General features: G+C 41.2%; 1 protein-coding gene and 1 pseudogene across 1 annotated transcript in view; one reads left to right on the top strand and one right to left on the bottom strand.

Annotated features, from left to right (window-relative positions):
• NCKAP5 (NCK-associated protein 5) overlaps positions 1-20616 on the top strand; it is a 914632-nt gene that overhangs the window by 711411 nt on the left and 182605 nt on the right. Inside the window, 1 exon segment of the mRNA XM_006894461.1 lies at positions 11000-11021. Coding sequence (XP_006894523.1) covers positions 11000-11021 — 22 coding nt within the window.
• On the bottom strand, positions 5536-6087 carry LOC102847499 (annotated as a pseudogene).

Genomic DNA, 20616 nt, shown 5'->3' with positions numbered 1-20616 from the left:
GTCATCCGACTCAAAATGTCCCATGCCAGTCCATCTCATCTCACCAATGCCTAGTATGTCAATATTTATACATTGCATTTCTTCCTTAACAATATCTAATTTTCCTAGACAGAAATGATGAAATTGTGTTAGAAACATTTGACATTGTATGCCTCTACATACACCACACATGTTTCATTTCCAGAAGGGAGTATCAGACTAATTCCCATCATTCAATAGTCTGAAAATGTTAGCTGACTGTTGTTGTTGTGTACCATTGTGTCAGAACCCATCCATAGCTGACCCTGCACTGGGTTTTCAAAGACAGTTCATCTCACGGGAGAAGATTGCCCACCTCTTCCCGTTGATGATTATACTTATATAAGAAAGGTATAAGCCACAATCAAGGAGCTGTGGATCAAGTTCTGAAGTACCTTAGTCACTTGAAAATAAATAATTGAAACTGCATTTGCTCTTGACCTGTTGGAGGCTTGACCTGAGAGCTGTAGAGTTCCTTGCAGCTGATCCACACTTGAGTATATTGCACCAGAGATAGCAGGTCAGACAGGACAGCATGCAGGGCTGCCACCATGCTGTGACCCACATGCACCCAAGCCTATAGTCCTAGCATCACTATGTAGTAAACAGACAGAAGAGTGGCATTGTATGCACACGTCCATGTGCACACACACACACAGAAGCCTACTGTGTGCCTTTGAAACACTTGAAACTGTATGCAGTTGTTGTTATGGTTGTCAAATGCCATCAAATTGACAAGGATTTCTAACCACCCCGCGAACATCTGTCTGCACCTTGCCCTATCCTGGGCCATTCTCAACATCTCTGCTAAGCTTGAGTCCATTCTCATAATGAGTGTATCAGTCTTGTCTTGTTGAGAGTTTTCTCCTCTTCCATTTCTCTTTCTACGTTTTGCAGCATGATGTCTTTTTCCAAGGACTGGCCCCTCTTGACACCATGCCCAATGTCTATGAGAAGTTTCACCATCCTTACCTCTGAGGATCACCCGATTGTACTTCCTCCAAAACAGATTCATTTGTTTTTGTGGAAGTTCTTGGAACATTCAGTATTCTTCTCCATCATCGCAATTCCAAGGCTTTGATTCATCTTTGATCTTCCTTATTCATTGTCTTACTTTCTGACACACAGGAAAGACTGAAAAGACTGTGACTAGAATTAGATGCACCTTAGTCTTTAAACTGATATCCTTCTTATTTAGCAGTTTAGATAAGTCTCTTACAATAAATGTCCCCAAGCAACATGGCTTGGTTTCTTGACTACTCCTGTCATGGGTATTGTGGATCTAAGCAAAATGAAATTGTTGACTTCACTTTTTTCTCTATCGTGGTGGAGATGTTGAGATGTAAAGCATTTTGATGACTGTAGTCTTTGGTCTTCTTCAATAAATTGTAGCGGGTTGAACAGAAGAAGATTAAATCAGTGGAAGGGCATTAGAACAATAGAGCAAGTACTGAAAGCAAAGTAGTCAGATGAGTGACAGAGAGGGTAGAAATGGTGATAGTCCTTAATTTATGGTGGAGAAGGCTATCCTTTCTGATAGATAATGACCTCCCTTGAGATCTACTCTAAGAAAGAGGCAACAGAAGAGGCAAGAAGGTCCATACACACATTGCTAGAATGTGTGTTTGAGCATATGCGTTTCTGAAATTGATCACTTCTGCCCATGCTGCTAACTAGGGCAACAGCAGAGGCCGATTCAGTCCACCCATCCCCATCCCTGCAGGTGTGATATCTAATTGAGAAAGACCCTGGGCACCATGAGGAGAGCAATGGGAGATGCTGGGTAATGCCAGCACGCAGATGGTGCTGTGCCCAGTGGCAGTGAATCTGCCATCCTACATTATCAGAGGACATTTGGTGGCTTCACAATGGGCTTCTGTCATGTGGACGTGTGGAGCATATGTGGCAGGGACTCTGTCTCTTACAGTAAACCTGGAAAGTGTGGTAACTGGTCAATGTGGGAAAGTGGTCTCTCAGAGGTAGGGGGCATGAAAATATCAGCACGGTACATGCAAAGCGGGCTTTTCAGTAATGAGATGTACCACCATGGGCTGGTTGTTGATCAAGTGAGAGTAGAAGATATGATGAGGCAGACTCTTCAGGGCTACCACAGAAAGTGCTTCCTCCCTTAGTTACTGCCCACTCACCCTGAAAGCACTCACTCCACCCTCATCAGCCTCTTTTTTCTTTCTGTCCTGACACAAACTCTTTACTGTAGCCAAGAAGAACTTTGAGAATCATAGCTGACCTCTATATCTCACCTTGCTACTCCTCTTCATTCAGTTAACAAGTGTGAAACACTAGGAATCAGTTAGTCACTGTGGCCCCCTGGGAAGAGGCATCCTCCCAAGGGGCTGTGGTCTGTGAATGAAGCTGGGAAGGGAGCCAGGTGGAGAGAGGCACTTGGAAGCCATCAGGGCAGGGCATGGGCTCTGCTTAGAGAAAGGCTTGGAGATGGAGAAGGCTGGACCAAGGAAGTGCTGCCTCACTGTAAGTCATCTGTGTAGGAAACCAGGGTTCAGTTCCCTACCAGGGCTTCTCAGGCACAGCCATCACCTACTATCAGGGGAGGGGTGTAGGTGACTATGACATTGAACAGATTTCAGCAAAGCTTCTAAACTATACACACTAGAAATAAAAGCCTGGTGAACTGCTTCCATAAATCAGCCAACGAAGGCATTATGGGTCACAAATGTCCACTTAGGTTGGACATTGCATCGCCATGACTTAGCAACTAAACTGACAGCAGCTGCCAACACAATATGTCAGGGAGACAGAGGAGAGTCGAGTGCCAACTGGAGGGACAGGCTGCTCAGAGCTATGTAGGAAAGGAGAAGTCTCTCTCCACCTTCCAGACCCATGTGTAAATTACTGTGCTTTGGAAATGCTCCTGGAATCAAAGAACATGCACACACACCTTGCAGGCTTTATGCTCCTCCACACATCTGCTCCCTGTGTCCCAGCTTATGCTGATAGATTTATTACTTTATACTAGGGGGCCCTGATGGCCTAGTGTGTGAAGAATCACACAGCCAACCCAAAGGCAAGCAGTTCAATTCTACCTGCTGCTCTGAGAGAGAAAGATAGGCAATTCATTCTAGTCTGATTTACAGGCTCTGAAAACCTGCTGGATGGTCAGCTATGAGTGGGTTCCAAGTCAGTGATTTTTTTTTTATTTTTTTTACCATTAAGGAATTTTTTTTTAGTCAGTGATTATTTTTCACACATGTTTGCTTTTCATTCCAAAAATAGTTGAGGGAGTTTTCCAATTTTTTTTAAAGACCATAGGCTCATTTGTCCATGCCTCATGACTGAAAGCTCTGTCCTGATCAGTTTACTGTCAGCATAGAGTATTGACAGTGCAAAAGCTGTGTTGTAAGGGAATGAGGTGCAATGCTTAATCTTTGGTTGCTTGATTTAACTTTTTATTTTCTTAAGGACAAAGACCTTGAAATATTTACATTTGCATTTTCCAGATTCATAGCTTCAAAGAGATCATAGTGATTGAGTGAATGTTTTATTTCTCTAGCACTGCCAGAACAGAAATACTGTAAATGGATAACTTAACCAAACGGAAATTCATTCTGTCACAGTTAAGAGGGACTTAAGTCTGAATTCAGGGCACTGGTTCTAGGGCAAGGCTTTCCTTCTTGGTGTCACTTCTGGAGGACGTTGCTTATACCTTGGCAATTTCCATGTGCCTTGACCTTTTGGTGTGTCAGGGAAGTTCTTGGCACAAGAAACGAAGTTCAAAGGACACACTCTGTTTCTAGCTCTTCTATCTTGATGTTATGAGAAAAACAGAATAAAAGGTTAATGTGGGCCACATCTCAGAGGAAACACCCATTGTATTGGATGAGAGATGTGTTGCATCTCATCATAAATCTTCTTACACTTGGTTGTTTGATCAGATTGAGACCTAATTACATAACTATCACATCACATGCACACTTATTTGGATGGGGGAGAGACATGTGCATACACACAATTCAATTCACACAGAACTCAATCCCTGACAATGAACTTGTGGAAAGAATGGAAAAGCTCACTAACACTAGATAATGATCATTACCAAGAAGTAAATGAAAGTAATCCTCAGGATGTTGTGGACATGAATGAAAATGGTATATTTTGAATTATTATGCTTAAATAAGTCAGAACAATATGAGAAGTTACCTCTTTAAAGAAAAAAGACAAGCTCTAGTTTTGTTTTCTTCTTTAATCTTTTTTTGTGATCATAATACTTCAGATGTGGGTTCCATCTTGGTATTGTTAACTCTTTATGTGGTTGTTATATGCCGTCTAGTTGGAACCAATTAATAACTGCCCCTCCAGTGGATTTTCAGAGACTGTAAGTCACAGGAAAAGAGACTTCTCATCTTTCTCCCAAGAAGTAGCTGGTAGAATGGAACTGCCTGCCTTTAGGTTGATAGCAAAACTTTTATCAGTAAGCCACCAAAGGTATAGCTCACTAGTCACATGTTGTTGTTGTTGTTACATGTTGCCAAGTCACCTGCAACTCATAGCGACCCCATGTACAATAGCCATAATCTCTGCTCTATCCTGTGCCAATCTTATTATCTCTGACACACCTACCCCAATTACCCCAGTCACAGAATCGATCCATCTCATCGAGGGTCTTCCTCTCCTACACTGTCCCTCCACCCTCCCAAGCATAATGTCCCTCTCCAAGGACTGGTCTTTCCTTGCAAGCACTATAGGCATAGTATATTCTACACTATAAACATAGGATAGTCTCTATGTGGTGTAATATTACTCGGGACTGATGATGCTTCCATCTAATTTCATAGATATGAATTTTTAACATCATTCTCCACTGAACATGTTAAATTCTTTGCTCAAGACATTTGAAATATTATTTTTCTATATCCTCCTAAAATTAGAGATATCACAGATCTGAATTAGTTGATTTTTAAGAGCATGTGGCTGACTCGAACCATTTTCTCACCTGAAACGATGTGAATGCACATACCCTAAAGACCAAAATTGTGCTATCAAATGCCATTATTATTATTATTATTATTATTATCTTCAGCACAATTTTACTTGTGTGTGATAGTAGCTATAGTTTATTAATTCCTACACTTAGCTGGGTCACCTTTCTTTGGACCTTCTTTGAACCTCTTCCAGCCCAGTAGGTAACAGTCTTTCAAATTTCTGGGCACAAATGAGCAAATGCTTCCAGTTCTGCCATCTGCATGTCCAAACATTCCAGTTGATATTCCACCAATTCCTGACATCTTCTATTTTGCCAGTGTCTTCAAAGTAGCTTGGGTCTTGTTCCTTTGATAACATCAGCTGTTGTTTATATGATCCTTCCAAAAATCGCTGACAGTCGACCAATTCTTTTTGGTAGAGTTACTCTGTGTTCCTTCCATTTTTTTAAGATTTTTATTTTAAGCATCTGTTGAATTTAGTTTGCATAGTCAGAGACATAGTCTTCATGCTGTCACATACAGAATTACAACATAATATCCATTGCTTTGCCCTTGGGGCTCATTTATACATTTTCATATGCCACAGCCCATTATTTACGTACTGGATATTTTCAGTGCCAATCCTTTTGTTGACTTGCTCAATATCTTCTGCACACATCTTCATGACGCCCACACTCAGAGCATGCTGCTTCCCTTCTGCCATGATGGCAATGACCATATCCATGGCAGCTGGGTAAAGCTTAGCTCCCTGAGAGGTAAGGCCTGGACACATGATATTTGCTCCACTCAGAACAAACTTGATGGCTCCTTTATTTTCCTGCTGGTGGGGCAGGATAAAATAATATTTATGAAGCAATCTTAGAGTTGGATAAAAAGGCCCTTCCCTTGCCTAAAAAAAAAAAATCAGTAACTCCCCATTTACTGTAAGGATTTCTATATGTTCATGGCATTGAACTATTTTGACAGGGTCTTTCTTAGGCATTATTTGATTAAGCTACAGTTCAATACCTGCAAATTGCTCTATCAACTGGCTCCTAATACCCTTAATAATGGAGGTTTCCAACTGGATGCAGTTGGACAAATTTTCTTTCTTGTCAAGTTTCTTGAACATGACCCAATCCAAGGTGGAGGAGGCCACGATAAGGAAGGGCCCGGTTGAGGAAAAAAATCAGTGTCAGGAGGTCCCCGCAGACCATAGCACACGATGGAAACAGGCGCCAGAAGTTGCAGCTGTTGTCGCTAACCAGCTATCAAATGCCTTTTAAGGATCTGGCCCAGGTGAAGCAGTATGCAATGAAGGCTATGCTCTGTAGTGTCTGGCTCCAGCCAACTACATTCATGTGGAAATGTCACTCAGGTACCATCTTAATGAAAGCTATATTAGCAGGAAGCTGGAAATACATGCTTATGTGTACTTCTCTCAAATTTAAATGTTAGCATCTATCTCGAATATGTAAACTCAGAGAAAGCCCAGTAAAATGTTTGTGGGTAAATCTATACTTGTGCCAGGAAACAGTCCTCAGAACAGAGCAGTGAAACATGACACAGTTCAAAATCAGAAAAGGAGTGTGTCAGGGATCCACACCTTTTCAATCTATATGCAGAACAGATCATTCAGGAAGTAGTGCTTTATGAGGAGGAGTGTGACATTGGGATTGGAGGTAGATTCATCGACAACCTATATTATGCAGATGATAACACAACCTTGCTTGCTGAAACTGAAGAATACCTGAAGCACTTGCTGCAGAAGGTCAAGGACTGTAATCTTCAGTATGGATTAAAGATTAACATCAAGAAGACAAAGATTCTCATCACTGGACCTATTGACAGCAGCATGATGGATGGAGAAGAGATTTAGGTTGTTAACAATTACAGCTGTTCAGCTCCACAATCGTCACTCTTAACACCAACAGTCAAGAAATCAAAAGATTAATTGAATTGGGGAAAATCTGCTGTCAGGAACCTATCCAGAGTACTGAAAAGTAACAAGTCAGTCTAGAGACTAAGATGAACCTAATCCAGGCCATGGTCTTTGCAATTACTTATTATGCTTCAGAGAGCTGAACAGTGACTAAGGATGACAGAAGAAGAAACAATGCCTTTGAATTGTGGTGCTGGAGAAGAGACTTCAACATACCATAGACTGCCAAGAAAACAAATAGGTCTGTCTTGGAGAGGGTGAAACCAAGTTTACTCTTGGAGGTTAGGATTTTGAATCTGAGTCTTATATACTTCTGGCATGTGGCCAAGAGAGACCTATTCTTGGAGAAGGACATCATGTTTGGAAGGGTAGAGGGATAGCGCAGGAAAGGAAGACCCCGGATGAGATCGATTGATACATTACCTGGGCCAATAGGGACTTGTGCATAGAATTAGTGAGACTGGCTCAGGACAGGGCAGGGTTCAGAGCTGCTGTACATAGGGATTTCTATGGGTGACAGGTGACTCAGTGGCACATAATGTCAACATATGGTCTGCAAACCACTTTTCTTGTTCCTGATGAAAATAAGTCTTAAACTTAAAATGTGATCCATATAATCAGAGCCCAAGGGTACTGGCTTGTCACTCAGATATGTAATACAGCCAGACAGTACTGCTTCACTGATCCCTTCAGTAAGAGTTCATTGAGCAACTACTGTGTGCTCAGTATTATGCCAGTTCCTGGGGACACAGAGAGGAATAAGACACAACCTCTGAATTGAAAAGGACATGATTTATTAAGGAGACACATCTGTGAACAAATACTTGAAGCAGAGTAGTAAATGGAGTGAGATTGTTTACCAGCAGAGGTTATCAGAGAAAGATTCCATCTGTTGGACTTCAGGCGACAGAGCCCTCAGCCTGCAGGTGCTCACAGGTGATCCCTGCTTTCTTGTTAACCAGGAGGTCATTAGGGGAAAGGGCACCAATAACTGCAACAGAGCACTCCATAAACAGTGTGTCCTTCAGATAGCATGACCTAAACACACCTGACCACATGCAAGCTAGCTTTTGTTACTTACAAGAATCAGACAGCATTCCATCAGAAAAGTTTGTCACAGGCAGATCTCCACTAAATAGCTGTGTGGGCAGAGAGGAAAACTCGTACTGGCACACCCCACATTGGGGCTTGAGTGAAGGACTTAAATGGGACCACGCAGCTCCCTCTCATCCCCAGGTGGGTCCACTTGGGATTGCAGTGCAGCTTCTTGCCACTAGGCCACCAGAGCTCAAGGTGCTTCCACCTGGGTGGACTGTAAGCTCATGCTCTGTGCATCCCACCTGTACCATACCTGAGGGACAATTCTGAAAACTTGCTCTCCCAGTTGTTGTATAAGTAGTTCTACATATGTGATTCATAGCCAGCTGCAATGAAAATTCAAGACTGATTAAGGGACTAATTGTAATGTTTAACCCTGGTAAAAACAAGCATCCTCCTGTACCCTGAACCCTTGACTTCCTGAAAAGTGGAAGATATTATTAGCCCAAAACTGTGTTTTATCAATCTTACTAACAGATCTGGGGTGGGGGAAGGAAAAGTAGTCTTTTCTGAGGTCTAAAGATGCCAGGAGGAGAGGAGTAGAGAAAATCATGGTGATGAATCTGCCCAACCAATTTGCTCCACACAGATCTTCTCTAGTATATCAAGAATCTCTTCCAAGAGGGAATCCAAGCTGTATTTTGAAGGATGAATACAGTTTGTTGGATAGCAAGGTTTAAAACATTCCTTGACTTAAATTCATTATCAAGCTAAACATTAGTATTCATATCTAGATAAATCACAAGTCTTAGCTTTAATCACAGCTATAAAACTATATGTAATATTACATAAGTCTGCCCTGCTTGGCCCTCCCAAGCCCTTCAAGTAATATCAGAGTAAGTCTTGGAGATTTTGTAGGGATGGGGTCGGGGAGTCAAAATGCATCCTCTGCAGAGCGTGTCCGCAGTAGTTAGAGGCCCATTTATGTTCTTCACCCACGGCCCAGTGCACTGTCCTGTTGGTTGAATTCTTGGAGCTCGGGTGGCATTATGTTTTTAGCTTCCATTCCAGAGCAATAGCCCACCTCTAGCAGCTGCTCCATCACAGACAGGCAGGCATTTATCCTCCCAGAAGGAGTTAAAGCTGCAGAAACCTAGAGGGGGTCACCAGGAATCCAAAGTGATCCCACAGCTTTGGGTTTAGATCTTCCTATTTTTCTTGTGACGTTCAGCAAGGAGCCCTGTGGTGCAGTGGGTTAAATACTGGGAACTAAAAATTAGTGGTTCAAACTCACCAGTTGCTTCTTGAGACAGAGGTGATGTATTCTGGTCTTGGAAATGTTTACAGCCTTGGAGACCCCACAGGACTGTACTGGGCTGTGGTGTAGTGTCTTCACAAGTAGGAATGTGCTCACATTCAGTGAAGTTTGCCTTGTTTGTTTTCCACAGTGATATCCTTCAGCAACAATCCGTTCTAGCTTTTTTTTATCTGAGGATTAATCTAGTTAAACTGAATTAAGAAATATGATGAGAAATGAAGAGACCCCTGTGTCAAAGTGTTTTTGAAAAGGTTTTAACATTATAAGAAGGATCAAATCCTAAACAAATTAATATCACATCACAGTGGACTACGTGATTAAAATAGGAATTTAAGAAAAGCACCTTGCAGAATGCGACATTCTGGCTGTTTGTTATTTTATTTTTTTAATATTTCAAGCATATAAGAAAACCTGATTATCCTGGGTTTGGTGAATTTCATGCAGTAAATGTTTATCAGGGTAACCTTAAGAGTTCTTTCCCTTAAAAAATTGTTAAGCATTAAAGTTTCTGGAATTTTGAACAGATGTGTGGGTTGCAAATGCAAAGGATAGAAAGTACTGAAAAAGAAAAGGCTACGTTGGCCTGGGATTTGATTATAAAGATTGGTGTTGCTGTTGTTCTTGTTGTGTGCCATCGAGTCAGAATTAATCCATAACTGACCCTCTGGTGGGTTTTCAGAGGCAGTTAATCTCTTGGAAGGATTGCCCATCCTTCTCCTGCAGAGCAGCTGGTGGCCTCGAACTGCATGCCTTTGGGATTACAGCACATCTTCTTGCCACTAGGCCATTTTTTGGCACTTGATAATGTGGAATGTCCATTGCTATCATTGGATGTCACACCAGGCAAGTCTTATTCCTCTTAGAAAGGTTAAGGAGCCCAGACTTTGCCATTCAAGACCAGTATTCCCGGGAGTGAGAGTGGTCTCAGCTTTGTTCCACCACCTCTTAGAGGAGGGTGCTTTGTCTAAAGGTTTCTATGGCACATCTGGGGCACTTCTGAGCAAGTTGGGCTGCTGTGGAGAACATCTCAGTTGAGTCCTGACCCCTGGCTTCAGTGTGGGGGTGAAGAGACAGATAGAAGTGGGATGGGGTGGGGAAGGACCTCTCAGCAGCACTCACCTTGAACAGATAGTCATAGTGAAGTCAGATCAGGCAGGCCTGCTTCTAGTGCCCCTGTGCTTGACCAGACCTCAGAGATAAGAAGGATTAGCAGTCATTAGTGCTGACCCACAGCAGGTGCTAGGAAATGTGCTGGGACTTGGTTCAAAGGTGCTCCCATGTCAAGCAAAGGGTTAAAGAAGAATCCTCCAGGACAAGACGCTCTTACATCCTAGCATGGCTGGTCCGTAACTTGCACTGATGGTGCCACCGCAGCCGACTTCAAGGGCACCACCATGTCCCTGTCCCAGCCCCCACCACGTGCACAAGCACACAGGCCTGGGTTACACACACTCTGAACACCTGAGAGAAATCCCGAGACAAACCAGGTACCTGTCATGAGGCTTAGAGGATGCCATTTTGAGACCTAGATAATAAGCCAAGTCTCTGATTTCAAAAGGTCATCTGCAAAAATGGAATGTTGGGAACTTGTTCTTTCTACCTTTAAAGCAGCTTACAGCCTTGTTTGGGTCATCCCTGTCAACCAATGTCAACATTGAATCTGAAAATTAACAGTTGTAATAATGCCTGGGATCTCTAGTGGTTCAGTCTGTAGGGAGTTCCTCTCTGGTGGTTCGAATCCACTAGCAGCTCCACCGAAGAAAGATGGGTGACTTCTTCTCATGTGACTTATAGCCTCTGAAAACCCACTGGAGGGTGAGCTATAGTTGGTCTGACTCAATAGCCATGAGATTTTGGTGTGTTTTGTTTAGTAAAAATAATGCCTGACTTTGCCACACAATCCTGAAGTCAAGCCATCCTACTTATAGGTAGCCAACACTTATCACCTAGCAGGGGCCAGTACTGGGTGTTTCTGGGATGCAGGATGTCTAACCCTGTTAGCACAGCTGACTTCTTGGTGGACCGAGACAGGTCGTGTGTCATGCCACACTGCCTTCTATCCCAACTCCAGCTCTACGCTGGAGGGTTGAGAGGTGACAATTTATCCTTAAAGTAGGCAAAGGCAGAGAATCAAAGTATGTGGATGTCAGTCTCTCTTGAAAAATAGTCAACGTTATCTGATCACTCTAGAATGTGTTTTATTGAGATCTCAAACTCAAGTGTCTGTCATGAGAGGTAGAAATCACATGAGAAGACACTGAATATCTTTCTTTGTGTAGCTGGTGATGGATTCAAACCACCCACCAGAGAACTACTACCTTTATATTAGCAGTGCCACGCCATACAGACTATGCCATCAGAACTTCCCAGGTGGTAGTTTAGAAAGTGACTAGGTAAGGGCCAGGAATGGCCACCAGACTATATTTCTACACATGGAATTGGTTCATTTTAGTGATGGGAGAGCGAGGGATGCTGACTGACAGAATTCTCACCTTCCATCCCAGAGACCAGAGTTTCATGCCTGGTTAATACACCTCATGTGTTGTTGTTGTCGTTGTTATGTGCCATTGAGTGTAGCCACCACTTATCACCTAGCAGGGCTTGTGTCTTATTTTGATGCTGAACAGGTTAAGCAAAGCAGACTAAGAGAGAACTGGCCGCCTGCTTCCCAAAATCAGTGCGTGGAGGGCTATTGATCATGATAGACCAGTTCCTTGTATACAAGGCCACAACGAGTCAGGCCTGACTCGGCTTGTCAGCAGCATAACAAAAACAACGGCTCACGTTAATAAAGCTTTGAGGTCACTTTCATACCTCATTAGCACTTCTACCACAAGTGTGCAATATTATTGCTTTTTCACAAAGAGGAAAATGAAGTCCCTTGAGTCTGTTTTTCTCTTGGTCACAGCTTCCTGCTGTAAATATCCACCACCTCCTATTATCACCTCTATCCCTTTGCCCAGATCTCCATAACGAAAGGGTATTTCACTAACTCTCAGTGTATCAGCCTACTAAAGGCATATAAGTGTCTGTTTGGACTTGGCAATGTCCTCCACTTTAGGCAGATCAACTTAATGCCATTTGATTGGTGTCTTGATAATCTTAGTTACAGCAACACTATTGCAGGCATGGAAGGTATTTCTCTGAATGAGTGCATGAATCTAATAACCTAGTAATGTGATCTAATCGTTCACACTACAAACCAGTTTATGCCCAGGAAGAATGCAGTTGAAGGACATTGCATCCACAATTCTTCTCTCTCATTGCCATTGAGTTAGGAGCAACTGAAAGCTGGCCCTCCAGCATTCAGAGGCTGAAGATCTCACGGATGGAGACCACCTTCCACTATGGAACTGCTGGTGGATACGAACCACAGAGGTGGTTACCTTTGGGTTAGCAGAGCAATGCCCTGAATAGCAGAGAGCTCATAATCCAGCCCCTCATTATTGAGGGAGACTGGCCCTGAGATAGACACAGGCCCACACAGTTTGGACAAGCATTGATGAACAGCCTGCCTCCAGCCTTGTGTACTTTCTCCCGGAGGTAATTCACCTGCAGTTCACCTGAGTGAAAGAAGAGGGAGAGATTGGCTTAATACCTGTACTCGTAGCGTAATTGGCAGCTTTGGGGAAAGGGTTAGATGCCGTAGGCTGATGGAACACCTAGGAGGCACCAGGTTTGTACAGAAGAGGTGAGGTGGGAGGAGCAGAAAATTTTATGACCTCCAGACAGCCATGGATCAAGTCCCCAGCCCACATTTTGGTACACTGACCTACAGGCAGGTTCAAAAAACTCCCTTGAAACTCAAAACTTTCATCTTAACAAAGAGAGTAATGGAAATGGGTCTGCAGTGTGCAGCACAGGGTTTGCCATGTGGTTAGTGCTGAGCAAAGACCGCCATTCTTTTCTTCTCCCTTTGGGGTTTGAAGATACTTCCAGGGCACAGAGGAAGAGGGAGGTGCAAGGAATGAAATTAAAACCAAAGGGAAGTGAGCTACTGCAGCTAAAATATGTTGTACGAAATCAGTTCCTCATCACTAGTGCTTTTATTTTGGTTGGATTTTCCTGGGGAATTTTAATTTCTGAGGATTCTCTAGAGATATTTATCCCTAAGTAGATCCTTATGGGGTTTTAGTTGAGTGAATGCCTAAGCAGGCAAATGTGAGTGGCATATTCTGGAAATGGATGAGTTGGAAAATCTGCATTAACCTGTTCAAAACTGAACTGATTTCGGTTTTTAGGAACTATTTTGTCTTGGGGGGGGGTGGTTTTTGTTGTTGTTGTTGTTGTTGTTTTCTGTAATGGGAGACATTTTACATGAAATGAGGAAAAAAGGTTTTAGGCAATATGGACTTGAATATAATAGTAGAACACAGGGAGGTTCTGGTTGTATTGAGGAGAATATTGTCTATCTTTCTCCCACAAAGCAAGCATAAATTTGAACTACCAGCCTTTAGATTGAAAGCACAGCTCCTTACCACCCCATCAGAGCTCCCTGTGGTGGTGGTGGTGGTGTTTGATGCCTTCCAGTTGAGCACAGCTAATCTGAATCTGGCCCTATCCTGTGCCATTCTCACATCTCTGATACGAGTGAGCCCAGTCACCATCTTATTCCTCCTTGATGGGGGCCCTTCTCTCTTTCACTAACTTTCCACACTTCCAAGCATAATATCCCTTTCCAAGGAATAGCCTCTCCTAGTAACATGTCTAGACTATGAGAGATGAAGCTTTGCCATTCTTGCCTCCAAGGAGAACTCTGGCTGCACCTTTTCCAAGATATCCTTGTTCATTGTTTTGGCACGCCATGGAATATTCAGTACTTTCCTCCAACACCACAACTCAAAGATATTAATTTTTTTCTCTCATTCTTATTCATTTTCTAGTTCTCAGTTGCTTAAAAACTAATTGAAAATACAATGGCCTGAATCAGACATACCTTATTCTTCAAACTGGCATCATGTCGTTAAATTGCAATTTACAGCCTCAGAAACCTGAGGGAGGGTCTCTGTGAGTGAGAAGTAGTTCTACAGAGGTGAAGTAGTGTAATACACATGTTTTGTGGGGTCTCAGGTGCCAGAGCTGGTTATATGAAGCCTGCATTTCTATTAACTACCACGAAAGGGCAGTATGCACTAAAAGTGGGATAGATTGTTCCCACTAAACCCCAAATCCACTGCTGTTCTGTGGATTCTAAGTCATAAACCACAGGGAAGGAAATGTATGTGGATACTGCATGGACCACAGGTAGTAAAAGTGTAAAACTATCGAATCAGGCCTCTAATTCAGAGTAGGAGGTAACCAGATGACAGAAACCTTTAAGAATGTGAAAATAATATATCCAAGAAACCACATAAACACAGAGAAAAAGGTTGCTTATAATTTGAAGAGATCCACAGAGGCCTTTCTATCAGCTTCCTGAATTAAGAAATTAATCCTAATTTAAGGTGTCACTCACATGTTGATCTACTTCATCACTTTTTTACCTTTTAGTCATATAATATCCTTTATTTTCTTCAGGCCTGTTTCACAATCACACTTGATTGTGCTCTCTTAGGATATCAGAGTGAAAAGCATGCTGAGAGGGGGAGAGCTGCTTTCTGCTTTCCCTTTTTACTTTACTGAAACTTCAATATTGAATGTTGTGTTGTTGTTGTGTACCATTGAGCCTGAACCAACACATAGATGAAACCTCCAGTGGGTTTTCAGAGGCAGTATAATCCCACAGGAGGAAATTGCCCACCTTTTTTCTATGGAAGAGCTGATGGATTCAAACTACATACCTTCGGGTTGGCATTGCAGCTCCTTAGCACTAAACCATCAGAGCTCTCTAAATAGAAGTATTGTGTACGTTGAGTTGGAACTGACCCATAGTTAACCTTCCAATGGGTTGTCAGAGCTAGTAAGACACATGGGAGGAGATTGCCCATCTTTCTCCCTTAAAACAGCTGATGGATTCAAACTTTATAACTTTTAGATGATCAGTACAATTCCTTAATATTGAATGGGAGTGAACAGAAAGTAGGAAGGGTGATTTTTCACGTTAAAGGAATCACATTGCTGTTGGGGTATGTTCATGGCAAGTTTTATCTTCTGAAGAAATCGAAACTTCAAACTATAATTTTGTGCATTCTCTTATATTAGATGCATTCAGCTGCTTTCCAGTAAAGCTTGCGCACATACTCATCGTTGGGTTGAGACTGTGCCTTGAATTAATATAGATCTCATCATGATATGAATGCAAAATCTCATTTCTATTAATGACACAGAATAATTTGCCATAAAAATTGACAAACACTGAAATGAAAGTGTCAGGCTGAATCTCATGGTTTAGATGCAAAATTGTCATCTCATTATTATGTTATATCCATTGAAAAAATGGAAAAAAAACGTACTATATAATCATCAAGACAGAAATATTAAGCTGGGGCTGCGTGCTCTTTGTACACTTGAGCAGATTACTATGAATGATCAATCACTAAGAGACTATTTTGGGAGCAAAATTTCACAGATAATCTGCTGAAATTCTGAACATCTACATAACATACTGTTCAATTGTAACCCTTCAAGAGCAATTTCCTAGTGTTTACTCCCATTAAGTTGGATCCCTGAAACAGTTCTGTGTTCTGCTGTGACCTCTTTCTGAGGAACACACCCCAAACCTTCCTTTGTTCTTGTCCCTGTCTGTCCTCCTCAATCCCCTACCACAGGCCACCAATATTCTGCTTTCTGTCACTATGGATTAGTTTTGCCATTTCAAGACTTTGATATAAAGGGTATCACATAATAGGCATACCTCTTGCATCTGGCATATAATGTTTAGCATAATACTGTTGATGCTCACTCACATTGCTGCTTGTACCAGGCATGCTTCCATGATGACTTTTGATTTATTTTCATCAAAAGCTATGTGGTGTGCATACTTCCTTGGAGGTGTTGATGCAAAATTGCAAAATTGTCCATAAGCTATGTGACGAGCGTTTTGATATCAGATGTATCTGTGTGTCCACAGGCCTTGATTTACTTGTAAAATGTTGCCAAATTGGAGGGAATGTATGCATCTTGTCTTTTTAGCTGCAGTATAAGGAGAACAATATATGAAAGTAAGAGTGAAGGCTCTTGGAATTTAAAGCACCTGGGTTCAAATTCGACCTTTATTGTGATTCTCAGAAAGTTCTTTCATTCCTTTGAATTTCGGTGCAGAGTCCTTGAATGGTGGTTACCACAGCTAACAATTGGTTGTTCAATTTCACCTGAACGTGCCTCATAAAAAAAGACTTGGCATCACATTATTATTTTCATTTGCATCCCTCTAATAGCCAGTGCCACATTCCTCCTTGTAAAGTCCAGCCTTCCAGATAATCTCTTCTGCATATAAATTGAAAAGGTTTGGAGACAGGAGGCATCCCTGACACACTCCTTTCTTGATTTTGAATCACACAATGTTTTTTTTGCTCTATTTTGAGGATTGCTTCCTGGTCCAAGCATAGGTTTCGCATGAACACAGTCAGGTGTGCTGGGATTCCCATTCTTTAACATTAGCCACAATTTGTTGTGATCCCCATATTCAAATGCCTTGTGTAGTCAATAAAATACAAGTAGACATTTCTCTGGTACTCTACTTTCAGGCAAGATCCATATGATATTTCCAGTCATGTGCTTAATGCTATGGTCTCCACTAAACCCAGCTTGTATTTCTGATAGTTCTGTGTTGATGTATTGTCCCAGGCATTTTTGTGGATAATCTTCAGTAGGATTTTGCTTGTTGGTGGTATTAGTGATATTGTTTGATAACTGTCAAATTCTATTAATTAACTCCTGCTCAGTCTTTATGATTTTTTTTTGCTAATTTCTTCAGAGCAGGTTGTACTTCCTCCTTTATCACCATTACCTCTTGATAATAAGTTATTTCATGAAATTTTCCGAGTCAGCCAATAATTATTTTGGTACAGTGGCACTGTGTACTCTCTCCCTCTTTTTCTGATACTTCCTGGATAGTTCAGTGTTCTGCCAACAACATCTTTAAGAATTCCAAGTCTAGACTTGACTTTGTTGTTCAGTTTCTTTACATTAAGAAATGCCAAGTTTGTCCCTTTTGATTTTCTGACTCCATCTCTTTGCACATTTTGTTATAATAGTTTGCTTTGTCCTCTCAATGTGCTCTTTGAAATCTTCTCTTCAGCTTCTAACTTTCTGATTTTTTTCTCTCTTTGTTTTGGCTTCCTGGTGCTCCAGTGAAATATTCAGAGTCTCTTCTGACATCGCTGGTGTTTTTTCTTCCTCCTTTGTCTTTGTAATGACTCTTTTGCATTTTTCATAGATCATATTCTTCATATACCCGCAGCACATCAGGTCTTCATTCATTAGTGTTGAAAGGCTCAAATTTGTTCTTGAGATGGCTTTACATTCAGATGGGATAGATGCAAGGTCAAATTTTGGAATGTGGCATTAGAATTGGAGGAAGACTCATAACCTGCATTATGCACATAACACAATCTTGCTTCCCAAAACTAAGGAGGATTTGAAGTATTTGCTGCAGAAAGTAAAGGACTACAGTCTTCAATATGGATTGAAGTTCAACATCAAGAAAACACTGGGTCAATTCATAGCAACATGATAAATAAAGAAGAAATTGAGATTGTTAACTATTTTTTCTTGCTTGGACTCAAAATCAATGTTCTTGGCACCAGCAGTAAGGAAATAAAAAGACAAATTGCATTAGGAAAGTTTGCTCTCAGGGACCTTACCAGAGTGTTGAAGAGCAATGCTGTCAGTCTAGAGAGTAAGGTGTGCCCAATCCAGGCCATAGCTTTCTAATTATTTGCTGTGCATCCAAGAGCTGAAAAATCAATACGGATGACAGAAAATGAACCTTTGAGTTGTGGTTCTGGAGAAGAATATTAAATATACGATGTAGTAGCAAACAAGTCTGTCCTAGAAAGGGTGAAACTAAGTTGCTTCTTGGAGTCAAGGAATTTGAGGCTGTGTCTCACATACTTTGGATATGTTGCCAGGAGGCACCAGTCCTTGGAAAGAACATCATGCTTGAAAGGGTGGAGGGTCAGGGTAGAAGAGGAAGACCCTGAATAGTAACTAGGGTAATGGGGATAGGTGTGTCAATGACAGTGAAGTTGACTCATAATAGGAAAGGGTTCAGTGTTATTGTGCATAGAATTGCTACTGAGTTGCAGTCAGCTTAATGGCACATAACAAAAACATTTCCAGTGATTGTAAACATATGTTCATGTGTCTGTTGGTAATTTGAATGCCTTCCTTTGAAAAGAATCTTTTCATGTCTTTTGCCCATTTTGTAGTTGGATTCTCAGTCTTCTTGTGGAGGGCCTGTCATTTTCTGCAAACTTTTGTTATGAGGCCATTATCTGAGATGTCTTTGCCAAATAGAAAATTTTCCCAGTCTGTAGATTTTCTTTTCATCCTATTGGAAAAAGTTTTTATTAACATAACACAGAAATTTGATTTTTAGAAGATCCCATTCTTCAATTTCATCCTCTCCTCTTTGTGCATTTCTGGCTATATTTACAAGCCTATTTATGCATAGGCTAGGGCTTCTAAGTTTGGTCCCATTTTGTCTCTTATGATCCTTAATGTTTTGGCCATTACCCCTAGGTCATCTTTGATCTGCCTTGAGTAGATTTTGTGTATGGTGTGAGATGTAGAGTCTGTTTCAGCTTTGTCCAAATGGATGTCCAGTTCCGGAATCTATTTTTTTGAAGAAATTGTCCTTTTATTTTAGTTTTTTAAATTTTCTACTAGTTTGTTTACAGAATTATAATATATTGTTTTTAAGAACAAATTCTTCCAATTTCCCTCATCCTGTCCCTATCAAATTGTACAACCCCATGATTAATTGCCCCAACTCCCTGCACATCCTCATCCCTCTGCTTTTACCCTCTCCCACCCCTCTTGGATCCTTATACTCATGTTACAATAATGGTTTTATACAATATTTATCCTTGTGAGACTGAGTTCGTTTACTCAGCATAATGCTCTCCCGTCCCTCCCAAGTTAAGTAATAATTAAGAAAATTATTGCTCCTGTGTGCTGCATAGTATTCCATTGTGTGAATGTACCATTTCTCAATCCATTCATTTGTAGTTGGACATTTTAGCTGTTTCTATGTTCTTGTAATAGTGAAATGCTGCTATGAACATTGGTATACAAATCTCAGTTTGTGCCTTAGCTCAAAGACATGGAAAGAATTTTCAGAGAGGAAGATATTTGAATGGTAAATATACACATGAAGAAATGCTCCAAATCACTGGCAATAGAAGAGATGCAAAACAAAACCACAATGAGGTACCATCTCACTTCAGTAGCAGTGGCAAGCTTTAACAGGGCAGCAAGTAATAAATGTTGGAGAGGATGTGGCGAGATACATTGTTGGTGGGATTGTAAAATGATACAACCATTCCGGAAGGCAGTTTGGCACTTCCTCAAAAAGTTGAATGTAGAAATTCTATAGGACCCAACTATTCCACTACTTGGAATATACCCTGAGAAAATGAGGTTGTCCTTTTAATAGAGAGAGATTAATAGGTTTTGATTGCCTCTCAAATATAAATTGGTCATAGTTAAATTATTTGACTTCTGGGTTCCTGATTCTATTCCACTGGTCTGTACATCTGTCATTGTACCAATACTTTTTATTTGATGACCCTCTATAAGGTGGATTGATTCAGTGACTGGGGCAATCAGGATGGTTGTGTCAGAGGCAGTGCAATTGGCATGGGATAGAGAAGGGTTTAGGGCTGTTGTACATAGGGTCGCTATGAGTTGAAAGTGACTTGACGGCACACAACAACAACAACAACAACTGCTATGTAGTAAGTTTTGACGTCAGGCCTCATACTTAATTTTTGCTTTTCAGAAGAGTTTTTTTTATTCAGGCTCTCTTTCCCTTCCAAATCAACCTCCAGTTGCCTTTTTTATTGCTGTGAAGAATCAGTATGGTATCTGTATTGAGATTGCATTGAACATGTAGATTGCTTTTGTTAGGATTGTCATTTTCAAAATGTTAAGACTTCTGATTCATGAGCAAAGAATATTAAGTAGATCTCATTGTTTCTTGTAGTATTTTGTAGTTTTCCTTATAAAAAGCATTTGTGTCTTTTTTTAGGTTTGTTCCTTGTGTAGTTTTTTTCTTGGTTTCATTTTCTGTTGCTTCTTTGTTGCTGTACAGAAATCCCACTGATTCTTGTATGTTGTTGTTATTATGTGCCATCAAGTCACCTTCGACCCATAGCGACCCTATGTACAACAGCCTAACCCCTGCTCTATCCCTTGCCATTCTTATTGTCTCTGACACTCCTATTCCCATTACCCCAGTGACTGAATCAATACAACTC

This window comes from Elephantulus edwardii, unplaced genomic scaffold (genome assembly GCF_000299155.1).
Source record: "Elephantulus edwardii isolate Elephantulus edwardi_28Jun2011 unplaced genomic scaffold, EleEdw1.0 scaffold00143, whole genome shotgun sequence".
Taxonomy (NCBI): domain Eukaryota; kingdom Metazoa; phylum Chordata; class Mammalia; order Macroscelidea; family Macroscelididae; genus Elephantulus; species Elephantulus edwardii.
This window is presented reverse-complemented; position numbering and strand designations above follow the sequence as displayed.